Source organism: Urtica dioica, chromosome 5, assembly GCF_054948205.1.
Source record: "Urtica dioica subsp. dioica isolate 48M chromosome 5, U.dioica_male_clone48M_v1_H2, whole genome shotgun sequence".
In the NCBI taxonomy this organism is placed as follows: Eukaryota; Viridiplantae; Streptophyta; class Magnoliopsida; order Rosales; family Urticaceae; genus Urtica; species Urtica dioica.
Genome location: NC_142760.1, coordinates 38,358,344 through 38,380,564, shown reverse-complemented (window position 1 = coordinate 38,380,564; position 22,221 = coordinate 38,358,344). Strand labels below are relative to the sequence as shown.

General features: G+C 35.5%; 2 protein-coding genes across 4 annotated transcripts; one reads left to right on the top strand and one right to left on the bottom strand.

The window, feature by feature from the left end:
- The first annotated feature begins 2,867 nt into the window (after nucleotides 1-2,867).
- On the top strand, nucleotides 2,868-10,365 carry UBP14 (ubiquitin-specific protease 14). 3 transcript variants are annotated; one of them, XM_089615401.1, is made up of 21 exons: nucleotides 2,868-3,023; nucleotides 3,637-3,764; nucleotides 4,245-4,416; nucleotides 4,912-5,024; nucleotides 5,518-5,854; nucleotides 5,980-6,074; nucleotides 6,281-6,414; nucleotides 6,501-6,557; nucleotides 6,665-6,742; nucleotides 7,167-7,221; nucleotides 7,311-7,352; nucleotides 7,503-7,583; nucleotides 7,707-7,905; nucleotides 8,000-8,057; nucleotides 8,138-8,260; nucleotides 8,737-8,825; nucleotides 8,928-9,017; nucleotides 9,104-9,274; nucleotides 9,386-9,501; nucleotides 9,641-9,773; nucleotides 9,910-10,365. In XM_089615401.1, exons 2-21 carry the CDS (start codon nucleotides 3,657-3,659, stop codon nucleotides 10,086-10,088), a joined length of 2,430 nt encoding a protein of 809 aa, XP_089471527.1. In that variant the 5' UTR covers nucleotides 2,868-3,023; nucleotides 3,637-3,656; the 3' UTR covers nucleotides 10,089-10,365. The 3 variants fall into 3 exon arrangements, with proteins under 3 accessions (XP_089471527.1, XP_089471528.1, XP_089471526.1); XM_089615402.1 differs by having other exon boundaries at nucleotides 3,576-3,764; XM_089615400.1 differs by having other exon boundaries at nucleotides 3,567-3,764.
- Nucleotides 10,366-16,915: 6,550 nt separating this feature from the next.
- LOC149398343 (uncharacterized) lies at nucleotides 16,916-17,888 on the bottom strand. Its single transcript, XM_089614563.1, has 4 exons — nucleotides 17,853-17,888; nucleotides 17,638-17,700; nucleotides 17,060-17,571; nucleotides 16,916-16,979 (listed from the first exon to the last, which is right to left on the bottom strand). The coding sequence occupies exons 1-4, from the start codon at nucleotides 17,886-17,888 to the stop codon at nucleotides 16,916-16,918; spliced, it is 675 nt and encodes a 224-aa protein (XP_089470689.1).
- Nucleotides 17,889-22,221: the final 4,333 nt, after the last annotated feature.

The window sequence follows — 22,221 nt, the reverse complement described above, 5'->3', positions numbered from 1 at the left end:
AATATCGAAAATATTTAAGGTTAAACAATTCAGTAGTTACTTCTCAACAACACACAAAACACAATAAATATGAAACCCTAACCGCATGTCCCACAAAAACAAAAACTCAGTGGTCCCCAAATAAAGTAAAAATGATTCAAAGGAAAAAAGACAAAGAATATTTACTCCTTTATAAACTGGTCCCCCCACATAGAACAACATCTTTTCGGCAAAAGAGAAATCCAGTCGAGATTTTGTTGTTTATTACTTACCATAACACCCAGTTTGAAGTGGGGTCCGATTTGATGCACGTGGGGTCCGATTTGATGCACGTGTGGTCCGATTTGCTGCACATTGCGACGTCGATGATGAATAACTCTCTTCTCTCCCACTTCTTGACTGAGGACTGACCTTCAAAGGCGATTGTTCTTTCTTTTTCCCTCGTCCCGGAGATTTTGACTTCGACGGAGTGGTCTTGTCCTTCATCGGCGATTGTTCTTTCTTTTTCCCCCGCGCATGAGATTTTGACTTCGACAGACTGGTCTTGTCCTTCATCGGCAATTTTCCTTTCTTTTTCCCCCGCGCCGGCGATTTTGACTTCGACGGACTGGTCTTGTGCTTCATCGCCGATTTTTCTTTTTTTTTTTCACCATCACGATTTAGGGTTTCTGTCGAATGGGTAACAAATAATTCTTCATATATCCAAAACGTTTGCTATTCTTTTTTTTAATTAATTGTTCTTTTAATTAATTGTTATTTTAAGAAAACGTTTTATTAAACAATTTCCTTAAAACAATTCGAATTCATATGCATCATTACTATATTGCCCCTTGTTTCATTGTCACGTGATTAAAATATGCCTATTTGACTGACAGAGTTATGCAAATATTGACGGAAGGACTAAATCGGTCCAAAAACAAAGTTCAAATATGAATAAGATCGTTTTCAGAATTCGAGGACTAACTTGAAATATCTGCCATAATATAGGGGACAAATATGCCATTTATTCTAACTATTAATATGCAAGATTTTGGAAGTCTAGATACAAAAACAAACCAGATTTCGAGTCAAATTACATTCAAATGAACAAGTTCATAGATAAACGTTTTGATAATACACAAATTATTGAGTACAATATTGACTCTTTTGAAGGAAAAAATTATAGCTAATGAACGAACTGAACTCGATCAATCAAGACCAAAAAGATCTCAAAATAAATTTTTAAAAGTTAAAATGCACCTCCACCTGGTTATCAATAATCTCTAAGTATGCCTATTCACTTGAAAAGTACATAACTATTAATATGTGTTGGATCCTGTGTGGCATGATTTAGTTTGGAGAAACAATTTTGTTAATGTTGTTCGAGTGAAGCTGCAAGAAGTTGTTCAAGACCTCGATTACTTATGTCACTTTCCTCCCACGGGATTATAATTGGAAATATCCAGTTTCCGGTTGTGATTTATTTGGTGAGATGTTCTCGGATATTTGATTTCCGAGGATAGGAGAATCGCGAAAGATTATGGGATGACCTAATAAAACTCATTATGGGTCGAATTAGGTCATTCATCAATTGTTAGAAAAACTCACGCCGCCTTAAAATCTTGAACTAGTTTACCTGCCTTTGAGATCATCATCAACAACTAGTTCTTGGTTATTTTAATTTATGGATCACTATTTTGATCAGATTTTGTAAGTGCATTGTTTGCATTAACGTGCTTGATAATCTTGTTTTTGAGATTCGATTAAAATTTTTTAGATTAAATTTGTTGACATTGTGTTGCCTATTTTGGATGGGGGATTTGGAAGATGATTTTGAACTACTTATGTGTTATAAAAAGTTGATTACAAATTTTTACACGATTAAGTATTTTGAATCATGTTTATTTTCTAAGAAAGTGGAGTTTTTGTCACTACGAAAAATAGAATTATGATAAGTATCTTTTATTATTTTTGTATGTTTTGGAGAGTGGACATCTATTTATGAATGCATGATTATATTTAAATGTTTGTTAGCTGTTATTAAGGGTTTGGAAACACGTGAAGGAAGAAAAAATGCGCTAAATGAACAACTTATTATCAAGGGGAAGCGTGAAACATATAAAGGGAAGGTGGTTTATCCACCATACACAATTGAATTTGGATATGAAGATCTCGATAAAGAAAATAGACAAAAGAAAAAAAAAGACAGTGAAACAAGAATGTTGTACACTAAGCTTCGACCTTGACATACTAGTTTTGACATTTTATTGTATTATTGGATGTGCACTGATAATCAAAGATCGTTATAACTTGTTTGAGTGTTATAGACCAGTTGATTGATATTTTGGAAAATTAGATGATTATTTTTGGAACCTGAATATTTCAAATAACGACTAACCTATTTTAATAACAAATTATAGTGAATTGAAACATCAATTCATTGAAATCTATATATTAAGAATTTTCAAGAATATTTCCAAACAATTTGAAGAACAGTCAAAGAAACAAAACACAAAAATTCTGAATGAGGCAGAAAGAAAAGTTATGTATTATGGTACAAAAATTCTCACAATTTACGAAGCGAGATAGAATTTAAAATATCATACTTAGAAACACTTTGTACGAGGAAATCACGGTAATTTGTATAGCAAACTTAAAAACACTTTTTTCAAAAGTTAAGAATCATAACTTTTTCATCTCATGTAGAAATTCTAAAATCGCTTTTAAAGTTTTTTTTTTGTAAAAACAGTTTTGCCAAACACCGAATAAACAGTTTAATTTTTTTTTATAAAAACAAAAACAGAGCATTTATCTCAGCCATTTATCTTATTACCTTTTATTTATCTTATTACCTTTTATTTATTATTATTATTATTATTATTATTATTATTATTTTTTTCACTCTGCCGAGCATAGTTTAGTCACTTTACTCCTCTCTCGGACTCTCAAACGGTCGTCACTTTTACTCCGATTCTCACATACATCTCTCTCTCTCTCTCAGAACAACCGTCCCTCGTCCCCAAGGACCTTCAACAGCGACCGACCGACCGAAGCTTAACCGGAAGGTGAGTGTTTAGATTTAGGGCTTTTGTTTAGATTTGTTGATCCTATTCTGAAATAAATTTAGGGATTTTATCTGGTCTGAAGTCGATTTAGGGTTTTGGATTCGATTCCGATATTGGAATGGAGTGACCTGTGATCGCATGAATACGACTTTCGTCTCACATATGATGCTTCTCTTTGTATCGTCTGTGCTTGTAACTTGTTCATGTTAGCGAAATTAAATATCTAGTTATTTGTTACTATATCTCCTCCAAAAAAATTACAAGGTTTTTGTAAGGTGTAATTCCGTCCTTTGTTATCTTATAAGTTTCCATGACTATAATTTTTCTGTGTTGAACTTGATTTGCATATATAATTTTTCTATTAAATATCATTTTATTTAGTAATAAAATATGCTCACAGAGATAACATCATAATAGTGGCGAAGATATAAAATGTGATTAGAAAGTTATTAAAAAATTGGTACTTTCGTACGCGGCTTAGATCCATCATTCCACATTACTCAACCAAAAGTTTATTCACTAATTCTTCTTTATTCACTGAAGAGACCTTAGGGCAAAGCAAAGTACAGATTCTCTCCCTGGAAAGAAATAAAAGGAATCAATTTTTTTTTAGGAAAACATTCGGAGGAAACAATGGTTGAGCCCATGGAACTCCTCCGATCCAACCTCTCGCGAGTTCGGATTCCCGAGCCTACCAACCGTATCTACAAGCAGGAATGCTGTGTCTCATTTGACACTCCGGTAATCTCTCGCCCGCTTTCCATTTGCTGTTTGTGGTTTGTTTCCGAGAAAAATTATAGCTTTTGCTTTTCAAACGCTATGAAAGCTCGAAATCATGGAAAAAAAAAACTTGGTTATTCTATTTGGATTTACGGTGTTTCCCAGATTGAGAAGTGGGGGTTTTCGTGTAATAGTTATCCAGGGAATTTAAATGTTTAGTCATGGCTTTGTAATATCACTTTTTCTTTCTTCTTTTTTCCCATTCGGTTTCTAATGATCCATGGAAAACGAAGTTGAGTTTTAGCGAGTTGAATGATCGAAGACTGTATTTCAAAATATTATTCTATTTTAGTTTTTCCCTGGGTATTGTATCGCTCTTAGCTTTTATGAATGATTGGAAGCTGAGGTATGTAGGAAAAAAAGGACTCTGATCTAATATACTTTTTGAGGCATTGTATGGTTTGAATTTCTAATTGATTTTATTTATTTATTGAAATTCAGAGATCAGAAGGTGGTTTGTTTATCGACATGACTACGTTTCTTGCTTTCGGAAAGGAATGTGTTGGTTGGAACTATGAAAAGACTGGAAACCCTGTTTACTTGCACATAAAACAAACAAAGAAGTTGGTTCCTGAGGACAGGCCTCTGAAAAAACCTACTCTGTTGGCTATAGGTATGTTACTAAGGGGACTTAATATGGCTGTGTTTTAGTTCTTGAGGTGTTTTTTTTTTTTTTTTTGGACATCAGATCCATTCTGTTTTGGAGTGGTTTTATAGAGTTACATCATTATTTTGAATTACTGGCACGATATGCTGTTGGTGTTTTTTTTTTTTTTTTTTTTTTTGTCTTCTAATAAATTGTAAAATTGCCATTGCTTTATATTTGCTGATATCCAAAAGACTCTGATTCTAACATTGATTTTTTGAGAAAGGGTTCAAGGTTTATTTCGTAGAAGTGACCGCTTAACTTTTTAAGTTAATTTTTTTTGGGTGAAAACTGTTGATGAATGGTCATAGGAACATCTATTATGACTGTTTTAGACAAATATTATGATTTGGACTGAATGCTACGATACTCATATTATGATTTGTAATTGGACATCTATTGTGCTGGTATTATCTCCTGTAGTTGGACAGAATGCTACGATACTCATATTATGATTTGTAGGCTTGGACGGTGGCTTCGACAACAATGAAATCGAATATGAAGATGCGTACAATATAGTCATATTGCCCAATTATGTTACCCTTCCCTTTCCTTCAGTGAAGTTACCAGAGAAGGTACTTATTTTCTTTCAATATTTGAGATTCGAAATAATTTATAGAGGCCTTCAAATAAATTCAGTCCGTAAATTTTCTTGTCAACATGACCTTTTTCTTGGCACCTTTTGATTACCAATTATGTTACCCTTCCCTTTCCTTCAGTGAAGTTACCAGAGAACCTACTTATTTTCTTTCAATATTTGAGATTCGAAATAATTTATAGAGGCCTTCAAATAAATTCAGTCCGTAAATTTTCTTGTCAACATGACCTTTTTCTTGGCACCTTTTGATTACTAATGTGGTTGCTATTAATCACGAACCATCGAAAAACCCATTGTTTGATGAATATGTGTTCTTCCCTTTATAGAGACTGACCAAGGGGTTTAGTAAATAATATACCCCCTTTTTTTTATTAATCGTAAAAAAATATCCAAATCCAGACTTATGACTCGTCTCCCCCCTTTTACATACCATCTCAACTTATGATATGATTTGGGTATCGATACGGCAGGTAAGGTTGGCAGTTGATGCGATCCTACTGGCCGAGGGTGCTGAAAGGAAGGAGCAAGTTGCAGCGTGGACAGCCGATTCAAAGCAGACGAGCGGATATGCAATGAGCTTGCAGCAAATAGACAATGGTGTTATCGTTCCTCCGTCGGGGTGGAAATGCACCAAGTGCGACAAAACAGAGAATCTCTGGCTGAACCTCACTGATGGAATGATACTTTGCGGCCGGAAAAATTGGGACGGAACTGGTGGCAACAACCATGCCGTAGAACATTACAAAGAAACAGGATATCCTCTTGCTGTAAAGCTGGGAACGATCACCGCTGATTTAGAAGGAGCAGGTAATGTTATCTCTAGTGATTAGCAGCTTAATATATGTGGTTGATTATTTTTATGTGTTAGTCAATTTTTGAAGGTTCGGTGTATATGTAGATTTAATGATGGGTAACATATTGTGGCAGCTCAGATGTTTACTCATACCCAGAGGATGACAGTGTCATAGATCCATTTCTTGGACAGCATCTTGCTTTTTTTGGAATTGACTTTTCGTCTCTTCAAAAGGTTAGTACATAAATTTCAACCATACTTTTTTTTACCCGATTTATTCCAACATGCCTTGAGTTTGCAAATGTTGTTTTGGTAGAAAAAATAACGATCCCTTGATCTTCTCAGCCTCTTATTACTTTTAATACGTGGGAAGTTTTGATGGGAATTAAGGTTTTCTGCATCTAAAAACCTCACTTTACCCGTCATATTCTTGTTTCCAGACAGAAATGACTACCGCTGAAAGAGAGCTCGACAAGAACACCAATTTTGACTGGGACCGAATTCAAGAAAGTGGGGAGGATTTGGAACTGATCTGTGGACCTGGTTACACAGGACTTGTCAATCTTGGAAATAGGTAATGTTGCTAAACCAGACTTGTTTTGGTCTATTTAGTTTGTTCGCAAACATTATCTGTATTCTCATTTTTTCTTTTCTTTGCAGTTGCTATCTGGCAGCAACTATGCAAGTTGTGTTCTCGACACAGTCCTTCTACACACGGTTAGTTTTCGACTTCTACCTTGTCCAGCTTGACAAAAATCACGTCTCTTTGTGAAATCTGTTACGCTAGATGACTAAATTTTTCCTTTTTTTTTCCCCATTGTCAGATACTACAAGACTCAAGATTTGAAAAGGGCTTTTGAGACTGCTCCTGCTGATCCAACTGTAGATCTGAATATGCAGTTGTAAGTAGCTATTTTATTTTGAACTCTAATAATATTTTATGAAGAAACTTGATTTGGAAAACCATAAGGAAATAAACAAGTTTTAAAACATGCAACACCAATCTAAAGTGAGAACGTACAAAGAAAAAGGAATAAAATCTGAACATAAAGCTGAGAGCCAAATAGTGAAGAGCGATTAAGCCTCTCCCATAACGCCTCTCAAAAGAAAACACCACCCCTAGAAATTCTCTTGGTGGTTACAGTAGTACCAAAACTAGCTTGTTTTTTGCTTCTTCATAGTAGAAGCTTTCTTTTTTACTCTTTTTAATATAATTTTCGAGTTTCTTTAAAAAAAAAAAAGAGTAGTACCAAAACTGTCTAACTAGTTAGACTTGCGCTTTCCTGATACGCAAGGTACATAATTTGGCTTTATATTCTATGGCAGAACAAAGCTGGGTCATGGTTTGCTGTCTGGTAAATACTCTATCCCATCTCTGGAGGTATGAAAACAAGCCAAACAGCTTTATGTGTAGAAATGCTTGTCAGCTATGCCTATTCAGGTTTTACATAATCTTTATGTCTTATCTAGGAAAACGATGTCAGTGCTGCTACCCCAACCGCGCCGCCCACTGTGAGTCTTATATTTCTTGCTCCTCAAGTCACCTGTCCTAGCGTGGACTTGCATTCCAACCATTAGTCTAATGTGTTTTATGGTTCCTTTTTTTTACTTGCTGATTTATTTATTTACCTTTTTTTTTTTGTCTTTTTATACGAATATCAGAAACAAGTAGGGATACCACCTCGTATGTTCAAAGCTGTTATTGCTGCCAGTCATCCTGAATTTTCTACCATGAAACAGCAGGTACATGTATCGCCTTTTTAGTTTATTTCAATGTTTCAGTTATACAAAAAAAAAAAAAGGTATGAAAACAAGAATCAAGTACGGCATTGTTTCTGAATGCTTGAAAGTATTACCACCATATAGGATGCCTTGGAATTCTTCCTACATTTTCTTGACCAAGTTGAACGAGTCAATACTGGGAAACCCGAGGTTGATCCTGCAAGGTGTTTCAAATTTGGTATTGAAGACCGTATTCTGTGTTCATCTGGAAAAGTTGCTTACAATAGAAGGCTCGACTATATTCTCTCTCTAAATATCCCATTACATGAAGCCACTAATAAAGGTGAGTTGGGGACATGTATCTAAAACCATATTTTTAAAAAATCAAAGTTCTATGTAAGGCAATTTGTCTTTTCCTTAAAAAATCATTATTTCAGCGGAATTTCAAGCGTTTCAGAAGCTGAAAGCAGAAAAGGAATCCGAGGGGAAGGAATTGTAAGTTCAATTTGTATTAATTGCCTAGTTATACCCTGTTTTCTCATTTTCACCTTGCTAAGAGTGTCAACATGTTGCAGATCCAATGAAGAGATAGTACGTCCAAGGGTGCCTTTAGAAGCATGTCTGTCCAGCTTTGTATTTCCAGAGGAGATACACGATTTCTATAGTTCAGCTCTGAAGTCCAAGACAACGGCTGTCAAGTAAGCCTTTTTGTTTTCACATCATTGCAAAGAACACTTGTAGTCCCTTGGATCATGAATAATCGCTTGAAAGAATCGACTTCTGGAATCCTTAAGAATCTGTAGAAGCTCTTCTATCTTTCCAACTTAGTAGAAAAATAAAAAAATTGTTTTGGTACAAAGAATTCTCCTACCAGCAGTTCTATTGGTTTGTGCCTTTTTTTTTGTATCAAGTTTTGGATTGGTACTCTGAAATAGATTTTTGAATGGGGTTTCTTTAAGGAAAGAAAGCCTTTGTCTGTTAATGGAGTTGGGAGAGCTCATGTAGTTATTGTAGTTCTTTATAATGGGTCTCTTTCAATGCTGTATATTGTTCTTTTCTCTATTTAATTCATGATAGTTCTTGGAGTCTATTGTTCTAAGACTCTAATGCTTGTTATTCATCATTCTTATGTGAGGAACTATTGTCTTACTATACATTTCTGAATGCCTTGCAGGACAGCTGGTCTGACTTCGTTCCCAGATTACCTAGTTTTGCATATGCGAAAATTTGTTATGGAAGCAGGCTGGGTGCCGAAAAAATTAGGTAATCTTTATGGAATTTTATATTAAATTTATTTTTATTTTTTATTTTTCAAAACAGATTTGTGCGCTTGCTAACATTCATTACTGCTTTCATTCTATACAGATGTCTATATTGATGTACCTGATGTTATTGATATTAGTCACATGCGTAGCAAGGGATGTCAAGCCGGAGAGGAGCTATTACCCGAGGGTGGTAAGTGTCTTCAATTACTCTTCAGAAGGAAAAAGTTAAATCGATTTTCTATTGCTCCTTGATATTTTTTTCCCTCTAAATGTTAGTTCATGAGGCTGAGGCTGAGGTAGCTAAACCTATGGCCAACATGGATATTGTCGGCCAGCTTGTTGCAATGGGTTTTAATAATCTTCACTGCGAGAAAGCTGCCATTAATACCTCAAATGCTGGAGTAGAAGAGGCGATGAATTGGCTACTTTCTCACATGGATGATCCAGGTACCGCATTTAGTACCTATTAATTCTCTCTACTTTTGATTTTGATTTCATTTTAGTAAGTACTAAATCTTTTTATTTTTTTATTTTTATTTTTTCACGTTCTTTTATCAGACATCGATGCACCTATATCCCAAGGTGGAGAATCCGCCGTGGATCAATCAAAAGTTGAGATGTTGATTTCATTTGGATTTCAAGAAGAAGTTGCTCGGAAGGCATTGAAGGCTTCGGTAAGTTTTCTATAACAGTTGTCATTCATCAACCCTTTTACTATTTCTAGTTATAAATAATGTTTTTTTTTCATATACGAGACAGTCACATGCTAATTGACTCTTTTCTGTTCTTAATTCTATTTTCATTGAATGTCAGGGAGGTGATATTGAGAAAGCAACTGACTGGATATTCACCAATCCCGATGCTTCTACTTCATCTGACATGGAAGCCACATCATCGAACACGGCTTCTAGTCCAGCCGATGCAGGGCTACCAGATGGGGGAGGAAGTTAGTGATCTTAAAAACCTTTTTGATTTTCTATTTTTTACCTTTTCGATTATTATAGTCTCGAGGATGAAACTAACCCTCGTTCGAAATTCACCATCTGATGAGAAATATCTGTTTGGTTTGTTTGCTTCCACAGAATACAGGCTCATGGGAATCGTAAGCCACATCGGAACCTCCACTCAATGTGGTCATTACGTAGCTCACATTCTGAAAGACGGTCGGTGGACTATTTTTAACGACAACAAGGTCGGAGCTTCCATTCATCCCCCAAAAGACATGGGTTATCTATACTTCTTCGAGAGGCTTAGCAGTTAGAGATATTTATGTGCAAGGATTAGAGATAGTGAACAGTTTTGCAGAGATCACAGCATCTTCTCATGTCCGATTTTGGCTTGGTGTTGTGTCGGGACTTTTATGGTGCCATTATCCCGAAAATCATCAGATTGTGGTTATCATATTTTATTTTTAATCCAGTTAGATACTGCAATTCTGTTTAGGTTGCTCGTTACTTATTTTATTTTATTTTTTATTTTTAAGATTAGACATTTGTATTCTTACCTTTTTTTTTTTAATTTTTAATTTTTTTTCAACATTTTGAAATCTTCAAGACCCATTTCAGCTTCGTTTAGTTTCGAATCAAAAAGTGATCGACTGTCTTTTCCAGTGTAATTAGATTCAGTGTATAGCTTAAACGAAAAACCGCTCTTCAAATACCATGGAAGCTGAAGCTGGGAATGGCACTCTCGAGGGCAATTTTTTTATTGAGTTTTCGGTCTGCGTAGCCGGACGTTTTGGATTTCATCATTGAAGATGAGAAATACGTCGTCGAGTTTTACTATAGGGCACCACTGAAGCGGGAAATCACTGTCAGTGATGATAACTTTTCCATTGATGAGAATGTTTGAAAGAGGAAAAAAAATAGTGGGCTGGGTTGGCCTTGAGGAATAGTATTTCAGGCAACCAAGGCCATGACTTTTGGGGGGTGAAAAGGTCCTTTTAAAAACATTTTAATTTTAATTTATTTATTTTTTAGAGAAACAACTTTAGATAATAATTTTATAATTATTAAAATTTGGCAAGTCTTGTCTCTTTGAGTCAGACTTGGTTTGGCATCTTGTCCGGGGTTAGATTGGGTAATTTAGGGGTGTGGGCCGGGCTCGGGACCCAAACAGCAGAAGGGGCTCAGGGCGGCCCGGTCAATTGACACTCATATATGCACGAATATAATTAATTAATATATGCACGAATATAATAAACTAACAAATGAATGGTCACTCGTGAGCACTGACTGACCTACAACAGGGTTAACTAATATATGCACGAATATAATTAACACTCATAAATATATACATATATATATATATATATATATAATTGAATTCTAATTAATTTTATAATTTAATGAAACTATCTTTCTTTCTTCATATTCAAGCATATGATCCGCGATCAATGTTAATCTAAATGGTTCTAGAGACCCGCTCTCCTAGAATTCTATGAAGCCAATAATATTTTTTATATCCTTTACCTATTGCAAAAAAAAAAAAAAAAAAAAAAAACTGGTTTTGGCTAATGAACAATTTTAATCCATCTTTTTTTTTTGGAAAATAATTTTAACACATCATTTGACACCTCATAAACTCAAATTTATTTGAACTTCTTGCTAGCAAGTATCAAGGAGAAGTAAATATATCTCGACTAAACTTGTTGACTAGTAGAATCCATTGGACCAAATAAAGGTAAAATAAGTCAATGTTTGAATATCGTCACTTGAGTAAAATAATTACATTTTCTTACTAGTAAAATATTGCCAAACTAGTTTTAAGTTTCAAAATGACTAAAATAGCTATGCGAAGATCCCGGCCAGCATAAGACGGAGCCGTTCCACATAAAGATCCCGAACAGCACTCTCGAGAGCGATCCTAATACGTTGTCGGGTCTTTTTCTCCACATCCTGTCCACGTGGCCACGCCATTCGAGTCCCACCGGCAAATATCACGAACACATCGCGGCGTCCCATTGCCGGGCTCCACTTAAGAACTAAATTCAATCTTTCCGAGGAATTCCCGGCGCCCACTAATTCATGTCTCCCCATCAATCCTCCGGCTCGTACTCTAATCCTTTTCGGGGGTCCACACCCATTTAACTTATGCACAATAATAATGTCACTCTCAATCCGGAGTTTCATCGCGTTGCACGCAGAAACCACTTTATTCGCGAATCGTCTCTCGTGAGCCTGATGAAAAATTAATATAATTCAATATTGATATATTTTTTCGTAAGAATTTTAAATTACATGATTTCAATTTCCGCACACCTCTTGAAGTATTTCTTCCTCGATAGACTTACAAAGTCGCCGATGGTACAAAATTTTGGTAGCTGCGACGAGAGCCGAGGCTGCAATTACCGATGGCTTCCTTTTCGCGATAGAAATGCCGACTTCTAAAAAAAATAATAAATTAAAATGCATAGATTAGTTAGGATTTATATTGTAATTACCTAGATAGCTAGAAAAATGCAATCATTAAAAAAAATTATATGTGAAAGTAGTACATAAAATACCTTCATGGCATTGAATTCCTACGATGATTTCATTGATGTTCCTAGGGTTGAAGCCATGGGGTGTGACACACTTGGGAATGAAATAGGGCACGAAGCAAAAGGCAGTCACAACACGCAAATTCCAATCGAGCGCTTTAAGAATCTTAAGCTCTACTCTATGGAATTCCATTGTTGTCAAATTGGCAAGATCTGGTTGTCTTTGCTACGTTTTAAAAAAAAAAATTAACAACTGATTGATATGTTTTAGTAGTCATTTTTAAATTTTAGAAAAATATAATAAATTGACGCATCAGATAGAAATTTTACCAAAATTTCATTGACGCATCAGATAGAAATTTTAAATTTTATTGATAACTAGTGTCACTTTTTTTAAAGTTTGAACTAATTTTCCTAATAGTAAAAAAAAAAAAAAAAATAGAACTAATTTTCCTCCAACTGTGAAACTTTAAGTTTCAATGTTCATTGCAATGGGAGGGCTAACTAGGCTATTGATTCACAATTAATTCATGACCCCATGTTTGATAGCAATAATATCTTGTGATTATCCATAAGTATCTTGGTCCATTTTTTTTTTCTTTTCATATGTGATATATGTCATTAAATAGATTGCTAGAGTTTCTTTTTTCACCTCTTATATATTAGTAAAGACTAAGAAGTAAAGCGTAGCAATTTAATACCTGAAGTTTGGGGATAGTGAAATTAATGTCTCTCATCTTCCAAGCAAGTGTAAGGCAGCAAAGAGCAAGAAGCTCAATATCTCGGATAATGTCGTTCATTACTTGCTATGAAAAGTAATATTGAAAATAAATACATATGGGTGCTAATTTAAAACAAAAACATTTTTTTAAGGGTTTTACCAAGATAGGATTTCCACGTGAAATGTAGCGATCGAAATAAGTCATGGCTATATAAGGTATGGTCGCATCAAAATATTCGCATTTTGAATACTGCAAAGAAAATCGAGAGTAACGTTAAATCTAATTTATAATGTTTATCATTACTATATGATATGTTCAGCATGAGAGCTTACTTTGTAAATCACAAGCGAAGCCCATTTTCTGAGCTTGTTCGAGTTATGCACTTTATCGTAATTTTCTGCGGCCATCTGAGAGGACTGAGCATTGAAGAGCCACGTCAACTCTTGGTCTTCATGGCTAATAAGCCCTGGAAGTGGGTTATGAGGATCGTAATCCATTGATTAATTTCTTGACAAAACCGAAATGAAATGGAAAATATTGAGGGAAAAAGAGCTTGAAAGTTTGAACGATACCACATGTGTATCTCTTTATTTGAAATTTGTTTATGTTTTTTGTTGCTAAAATCTCTCTATTTAGTCAAACATTTTATGGCTAATGTATATCTATTCTATGCTCACTTCGACACTTCCTATTATAATTCGTAATCCTCAAATAAGTTTTTGCCACCTTATTATCTCAACTGACTGAACTTTAATGACTCATGTAACTAATCACGGTAATCTCTCTTTCAAGAGGTAAAATTCCTTTTAGGTTTGGTTTTTTTGGGTCGTCACTCATCAGGCTCTTCCGCTAATTTTTGTCCCACGTGTAAAATCTCCATATGCAAGTCGTTTGCAGATTTTTTTTTTCAATGATTTATTTAAGATTTAAATCTAGCTTCGATACAAGTATATATTGATCAGTGTAGTTTTTGTAGTACCATCATTAGGTCATGAGCAGAGCCGGAGGCTTAAAGTGAATCTTCAGAAGAAAAAAAAATGGTATTGTTACGGGAAAATAATTGAAGAACACACAATCTAAATTTCATATTTGGTGATTATAATAATGATAATATCAAACAATAATACAAATCATTAACAAATTTTTTTCCTACACAAAGTAAAAGATCATCAATTTTTATTTTTGATGAAGGGTTGATATGCCCTGTAAACATTTTTTTTTCATTCATAATTTTTTTTATAAGACAAAAAAATAAAAACATTTGCATTTTATCCAACGTTTTGTAAATTTTTCGTAAATAACCATAAATGCTTCATAAATAGTCAAAAATATGACGTAACCAACGTTATTTACACATATTTACCAGAAATTTATTCTGCGTAAATAGATTTACGTGGCTACTTACCAAAAATTAACGAAACGTTGGTTATTTAAAATTTTTTAGCGTTTCATATGGTTAGATAGCCACTAACTTTTTTTTTTTTTTTTTTTTTTTTTTTTTTTTTTTTCTGTTATATATACTTCAGAATTTATGGTACATCAGTTTGAGCTTTTCTTTTTAATTATGTGTACTTTAAGCGTAAATAAATCGCCTTTATGTAAGTATGGCACATCATGAGCCCACTCATTACCTTTTACATTTGTTTGTTTTTTTTATGGAATTGTGTAAACAAGTGAAGGTTTGGGTATACAAAATGGGCTTTTTTTGCTATGTGAGCCTAAAGCAGTGGCTTTACTTCGCTAGGGGAAGAGCCGAGCCTGGTCATGAGTCTCATATATGGATATATAATCTTTTGTATGAGTGTGGATCTCCGCAATTTCTAGTAGCGAAAACAATGTCGATCCGGGATTAACTTGTTAAATTTTAAGGTAAAATAAAGAACAAAATTAAAAACTAGCAAAACGTAATTTAAGGGGGGCTATAGCCTCTCATTTGCCTATACTGACACCGTCTATGCTAATATGTGAAGATAAATTGGGTTTGTGGTGGTATGATTTACATGAGAATACTAGTATCACATCTTTTGTCGTGTTTACAATTCACTTTTCATCTCTTTGAAGTAGAATTTTAAATTTTTCTTTGACCTCTATTATGATTTAAGTTAGGGAAAATGGTGAAAATAATACTTTATCTTTGGTCAAAACACTATTTATATACTCATTTTTTTTTCTTTGGCAAAAATACCACATGTTACAGTTTAGTAGTCCCGTTACAGCTCGCACTGTTAAGTGATAGACGGAAATCCACATGGCGTGAATCTACCTATATGCTGAATTAAAATATTGATAAAAATATTTTTTTAAATAAAAATAATTAAAGTAAACATTTAAGGAAAATGAAGAGGAATATTGTTATCAATATTTAATATTCAAATCCCGAAATCCCTAAATGCCCAAAACTTCTCTTCTTCTTCGATTCTTCTTCTTCTAGCTTTTTCTGAGAGCGAAATTGACCACATGGCAGAGCGACATCCAAAGCATGCACAAGATGAACGAATACATGTAGTTAGTGTTGGATTCATTCCAATCTATGTCCATGTTGTCTAATTACTCTTACTCTGAGAGCGAAATGGTGTCTTGGTTGTGCTTGGTTTGATTGTGTCTTGGTTCTACTCTGTATAGGGATGAAATTTATGGTTATATTACTATGTGTCAACGTTTTGTGGTGTATTGGTTTGACTGAATGCAATGTACTATGTGTACTGCTTTTGTTGTGTATTGGTTTTGACTGAATACTATCATCTTCTACTCTGTGTAATGCAATTGGTTTTTTTTTTTGTATTGCTGGTGGTGAATGTGTTATTGATTGAGAAAGCAGAATGTGAGAAAACACAAATTGAGCCAAAATGTTTTGTTAGTTGTATTCATGTTCAAATAGGCATCCATATATGTCATACTGAAGACATACCAAAAACAGACATGTACTAAACTATCAAAAAGACACACTAAAAACATACTAAATGTTCAGCAGGTTTTATATACTAAAAGACATATTAAAAACAGACATGTAGTAAACTACCAAAAAGGGACCTTTACACATATTTTCAGGCCCTACTTATAAGCCTATTTGACACACTAAACTAACTGTTTAGTCGATACTTTTTCTTCCACGCCGCAAGTGCTGTGAATGGCTGTGATGGCTGAGACTGTGATGGACCATACTGAGATGGTTGAGACTGTGATGGCTGAGACTGTGATGGACCATACTGAGATAGTTGAGATTGTGACGGCTGAGACTGTGATGGCTGGGACTGTGATGGGCCATACTGAGATGGTTGAGACTGAGTATGAGACTGAGCTTGTTGCTGCCTCTTCCTTCTCTCAGCTTGCTTAACTGTCTCCGGGTTTGGATTGACATTTATTGGTCGACCTCTTTCTTGACTTGCCGAGACTGCAAAATGTGACAACAATTTTACAAGATAATCCGGTTGCTTACAAAATGTGAAACAAGACTATAATTTACCTCTTCTACAGTTTGGTTACGACATGTGACCCTTGAATGGCCTGGCTGTTTACATTTGCTGCACCGATTTACTTGCCCTTTTCTCGAGAGTTTTGTTGCATGTTTAGGGAATGGCCCGTATCCGGGTGCAGGTTCATCATTCGATCTGTTTCTCTTTTTCTTTGGCCATCCAGGCATTGGCTGGTCTGGTGGTGGAAGGATGAGGTTCAAGCCAACTTTTGGCCATTTGTCCGGACTAGTCATCGGCTCGATAATCCCCCCGAGTAAGCAACAATATAGGCTTCCTTTTTGAACCAGTTGTCAATGAAGTCCATGTGGTCAAGACCTGATGACCAGATACATGCCAATGCATGGCCACAAGGTATCCCTCCTAATTGAAATAACTTGCACGTACATATCTTGGCTCGCAAGTCAACCACGAACTATTCAGATCCATGGTAAGTGACTTGGAACTTCCCATTTCCAGCAAATGTTGCCTGACAGTACCTGTAATAACATCACAATCATCACAAAGTAAATTTCTTATGTTGATAAACTACTTATGCTAATGAAGTACCTGTATTTACCTCGTAGTGTTTTTATACATCTCAATAACCTTCAGTATCCGTTTACCAACAGGTGCACTCCATTTATGAACCTCCATTCTTTTACTGGCAAACCGACGCATGAGCCAATCTCTGATTTTCTCTAGCATAATTACAATAGGCTTGTCGCGAACTGGCATAATCGCTGAGTTGTAGCTCTCACACATGTTGTTGATAACCATATCACACTTTCCTTCTTCTCTGAAATGCGACTTGGTCCATTTCCTAGGATCTTTCTTCACCAACCATTCATGTGCTTTTTCATCTTCTTCTTTCAGCTCGTTCATTCGCCTAGTAAACTCTTCGCGTGTAGTTGCGCGTGCACAAGCCCACGATATCTGTTTGAGCAATAAATCGCCACGCTCTTTTCTGAAATTCGCGTGCAAGTGTCTCACACAAAACCTAATCTCAGCCCCGGGAAAGACGTCTCTCAATGCCTTCTCCAATCCCTTCTGTCTATCGCTCATCATTGTGAATCGGCTTGGATTATCAACCTATAAATCCTCATTCAACAAATGCATAAACCAAGTCCAAGATGATGTGTTTTCCTTCTCGACTACAGCGAAGGCTACTGGAAATTGAGAGTTATTGGCGTGAATACCAATAGCAACAAGTATCATTCCCTTGCAAAAACCTTTCAAAAAACACCCATCAAAACCTAGGATGGGTCTGCAACCTTTGTTGAACCCCTCCTTACAAGCCTTTAAGCAAATGTAAGCTCTTTCAAATACTCTTTTTCCGTGAACTAGAGTACTTTTAAGAAGGGATGTTGTACCTGGGTTTGTAGCTTGTAGTTGTTTGCAATAGTCATCGAGAATTGCATATTATTCCTTGACCGAGCCCTCTAATTTTTCAAGAGCCAATTTCCTTGCCTTGTAGAAGACTAGACTCGACACGTTACAGAATTTGGACGCTGCAGCCATCTCTTTGAAGCACTTGTAATCCAAGTTAGGATTTAGTCGAAAGTGCTGTAGGAAAAAATTCGCTAGCCAATGACTCGTGACATGCTTGTTGTTGAACACTATTCCGCAGTCATGGTTGTCAATCAGCGTATTCACCCCTACCGTCTTCTTCTCCGATTCCTGCTTCCTTGCATACAGAATCCAATTGCAACCCGTGGCATTACACTTAGCCCTCAACCGAGTTGTGTCGTTCACCAAAATCTTATACTCCCGATCATTCTTAATGAACACTTCCTTCAACACGTGCCTCAGATGACCAATAGAAGGAAACTCCATGCCTAATTTGAACTGAAAATTGTCCATACTTGATCGCGGGTTGAACTCTCTTCTACTCTTCTTCGACACCTCTTCACCATCCTCATCGTCACTGCACAGACTATTGAGAACGCTATCTGATCTCACACCTTCAGAATCTTCATCATTAGCCTCTCCAACGTTGCAGATATCTTTCAAGATGTCACGCCAATCTCTAGCCTCCGTGTTCTGAGCCTCATCACCTTCAGAATCATTATTGGACTCAAATTCCTCAAGTCGAAATCGTTCGTCATCACCATCTCCATCACCTTGATCAGACATCGTCACTTTAAGCCGCCCAAATTGATGATTTTTCAATTTAGGGTTTCACGAATTTGGGGTTTCACGAATTAGGGGGGTTTTTTTTTCTTGAAATAAATTACTAACGGTTGTTTCCTTATTTATTTAAACCTTTAATTTACAAATACTCGAAAATATAATACAAAAACAAACAATTAATATTACTTCTTCAATATTGGCCTTTCATTTACCAGTTAACGGTCTTAGTAGTAACAGAACCTTTATACAGTAACATGTGATATTTTTGTCAAAGAAAAAAAACATTGAGTATATAAATAGTATTTTGAAAAAACATCCCCTTTTTATTATTCAATACCAAGAAAAGAAAAGAATGCGACAACCCTTAGCATTACAGGGTTGGCGTAGCTTTTCGCTGGATTCAAATTCCAGGAGTATATATACACTTTTATTAAATTGAAAATTAATTAAATAGCTATTTTTTTTTTTATTAATAGGTAAAGACTAGTATCATAGATTTGTGATTCACTTTTCATGTAGAATTTAAATTTTCTTTTGAGCTCTAATCTGATTTAAGTTATTAATATAAAATAAATTTTTTTTTTCATTTGTTAGATACTAATAACTAATAAGTACATAGCTGGTTAATATTGCGAAAGTTATTTTCAATGCTATAACAGAAGAGGCTATACACAATATTGTTACGTCACAATAATTCTATTGAAAGTAAATCAACCATTTATCTGCTTGCTATATAATAATATAAAAATTAAAAATCTTGATTATCAATCTCTCACTACTATTCATAGTGTAACCTATTGAACGTATTCATAAAAACTATACATCGACCTATTTTATTTATAGTTTATCCCTTTTAGTCGTGTTCATACTAAAAATTTACTATATTTTAATAACTCAGTATCTCACTATTTCCAAAAAATTTAGTGTTCAACCCTTATTATATCTAGAAAATTTACTCTTGTCTAAGGTTTGATTATCAATAATTTTAATGACAAGTCTAGCTTCTGTCAACCGAGCGCTTAAAGCTTATATCAATAAGTATAGTTGAGATAAAATGGAACGAGCTTTTTGTTTCTATACTTTAAGTTGTAGAAACTGTTAGCTCAATCAAATAATTTACTTGTATCATAATTTAATTAACCATTAAATGGTAAAGACTTTATTCACGACACACTTTTAGGAGTTACACAAATCGATCATTTCTAAATTTCGTTCTTGATAAACCTCATGTATTTTATACTTGGTTTATACGGTAATTGGATCAGCGTTTGATTTTTCAAAAAGTTTAGTAGAATAACTACATTGATCCATGTCATAAGTTTTTTTGGAACATTATTCAATGTGGACTCTTCATCTTCTTAACTGAAGATCCCGGTGAACTAGTTCGTAGTATCAGAGTGATGAACAAGAACGTTTCCGACGTCTTTTCTCAAGGGTCAAATCCCTTATTTACTAAATAGTTTTTAAAGCTTGAACATATTCATATGTCTCTTTATAGATCTTTATATGTCCATTAAGTCAATGCCTTAAACGGTAGATCTACTAAAATCGGGTTTGTGACTTTTGCTAATTAGTTTGATCTTTTGTGATACTTCACGATCAAGTACTTTCCATTTGAAGTAAGATCTTGTTGATAATAGATGGCAATGTTCTAATTAAGGATGCTCCCACTTGGTTATTGATAATAGTGGCAAGTTTTCAGTTAAGAATGCTCTCACTCGCTCATTGAATATAAATGACAAGGTTCCAGTTAAGGATGCTCCGACTCACTCAATGTACAATCAACACTAGCTTGGTTTTGTGTCTCCTTGTTACCCAACACTCGCACAAATCATTGTCGATGTTTAATGTAATAAATATTTAGACGCAATTATTTCTTTACTATTTATCTAGGAACGATTCACTATTCACCCTATTGTGAAATATCATTTCTATCATTTCAATACATAAAATTTACAAATACGCCAATCAATGAAGAAATTACAACTTCTGACTTGTCTAGGATTTTCCAGACTTTTCGTATCCTTTCACATATCCCATATATTTTTGAATGTTTCTAACATAAAATAATATACTTTAAAAATATATCTATTACTTCCACGGCAACGTGCGGGTGTGTGCCACTTGTAAGAAATAAAGAAAGCAATAAATACTAACTAAATTTCTAACATAGATTTATTACTTAGAAATATAAATTGTGCTTTTTTGATAATTTATGAACGGACATTAAATTCATTCATCTTTTATATCATTCGTTTCTAGGGCAAACATGCATGCATATCACAATATCATAAAAAATTCAATAATAAAGAAGAACATATTTATTGACACAACCATGTATTAAAAAATAATGAAATAAATCATAAAGAAAGATAAGATTCATAATATCTGAAGTAGCAAAAAAAAAATGGCAATAATCCAGAAAACTTAGATTATTATTCGGACACATCATGATGTTTATAAATAACATTTAATCCAATAAAGGAAAGTAATAAACTAGCGCGACATTAGATCTTCAACTGGAGCATGAACTTCTCTACAACTTGGACTTGAATCCGACATTGTTTAGCAAGCTCCTCAACTCTAGCGAGCTCCATCAAATCTGCTCTGCACCACAAAAGATGAATGGTCATGAATAATTATTTTCAAAATAAGTTTAGAATATCTTTAATAATGAATTTTAAGGTACTTGTTGTCGCACAAAATGAACAACTATCTAAAACTTCGAGCGGTTTGACCCAAGTCCGGACCAAGTGGCCGCACCAGAGCCAAGTGCGTGAACTCAAAAGTCTCGAGTTGAGGTTCCTCTAGTCGGAGGTGTTCTCTAAGGAGAGAATGGGTGAATGAGGGGTGTGACTATGCTTCTTGTGAGCTGCCTACATACCCGCCTTGCGGAATCAAGTCAGAACGTAGTTCAAGGCGTGTGTATACGCTGTATGAGATGCGGAGCCTGGAGGGTGTGCTCGACAGAGGAGACGGAGCGCAGAGGAGTCCTTGGCGACGTCTCGGGACTCTAGGATCGAGTGACCCGAGAGAGAATGCGTGTTTTCTCTCTTTGCAGACGTTAGGAGATTCTCAATGGAGAATTCCGGACGCAGCTTCGTGCGTTGGACGCATAGGGGATTTTCAGTAGAAAATCCTAGCGCAGCTTGTGCGCTAGATTAAGCGCTCGACCAGAGGGAATTGTGCTCAGAAAGTCTCTGGCAGCGTTTCAGAACTCTGAGAGCGAGTAATCTTGATGAAGGATAAATGTCTCTCTCCCCTATACTGAGAGGGGAGTATTTCTAGTGAATGAAAAGGCATATGAAGGCCTTTGGATGCACCTCGGGGAGCGGGCCGCGGGTTTTGGGCGCGCGAGGCGGTTTCAGGGCGTGCACGCAACGAGGGGAGCGCTGTACGAGTGCGCACCGAGCGCGCGCTCCTTTCGAGGACCGTGCCTCCTTCTTTGAGGCGCGTGGATGTGGGGCTTCTAGGAGCGCTCTCCCCGCGCATGTCGAGCGCGGGGCGCGGGAGCAGGCCGTGCTCGCCTTAGGCCCGTTTCAAATGGGCATTGATGGGCTTTTTAATGGCCTGGCCCGTTGAGCCTTCGAATTTGGAATTTGATGCGGA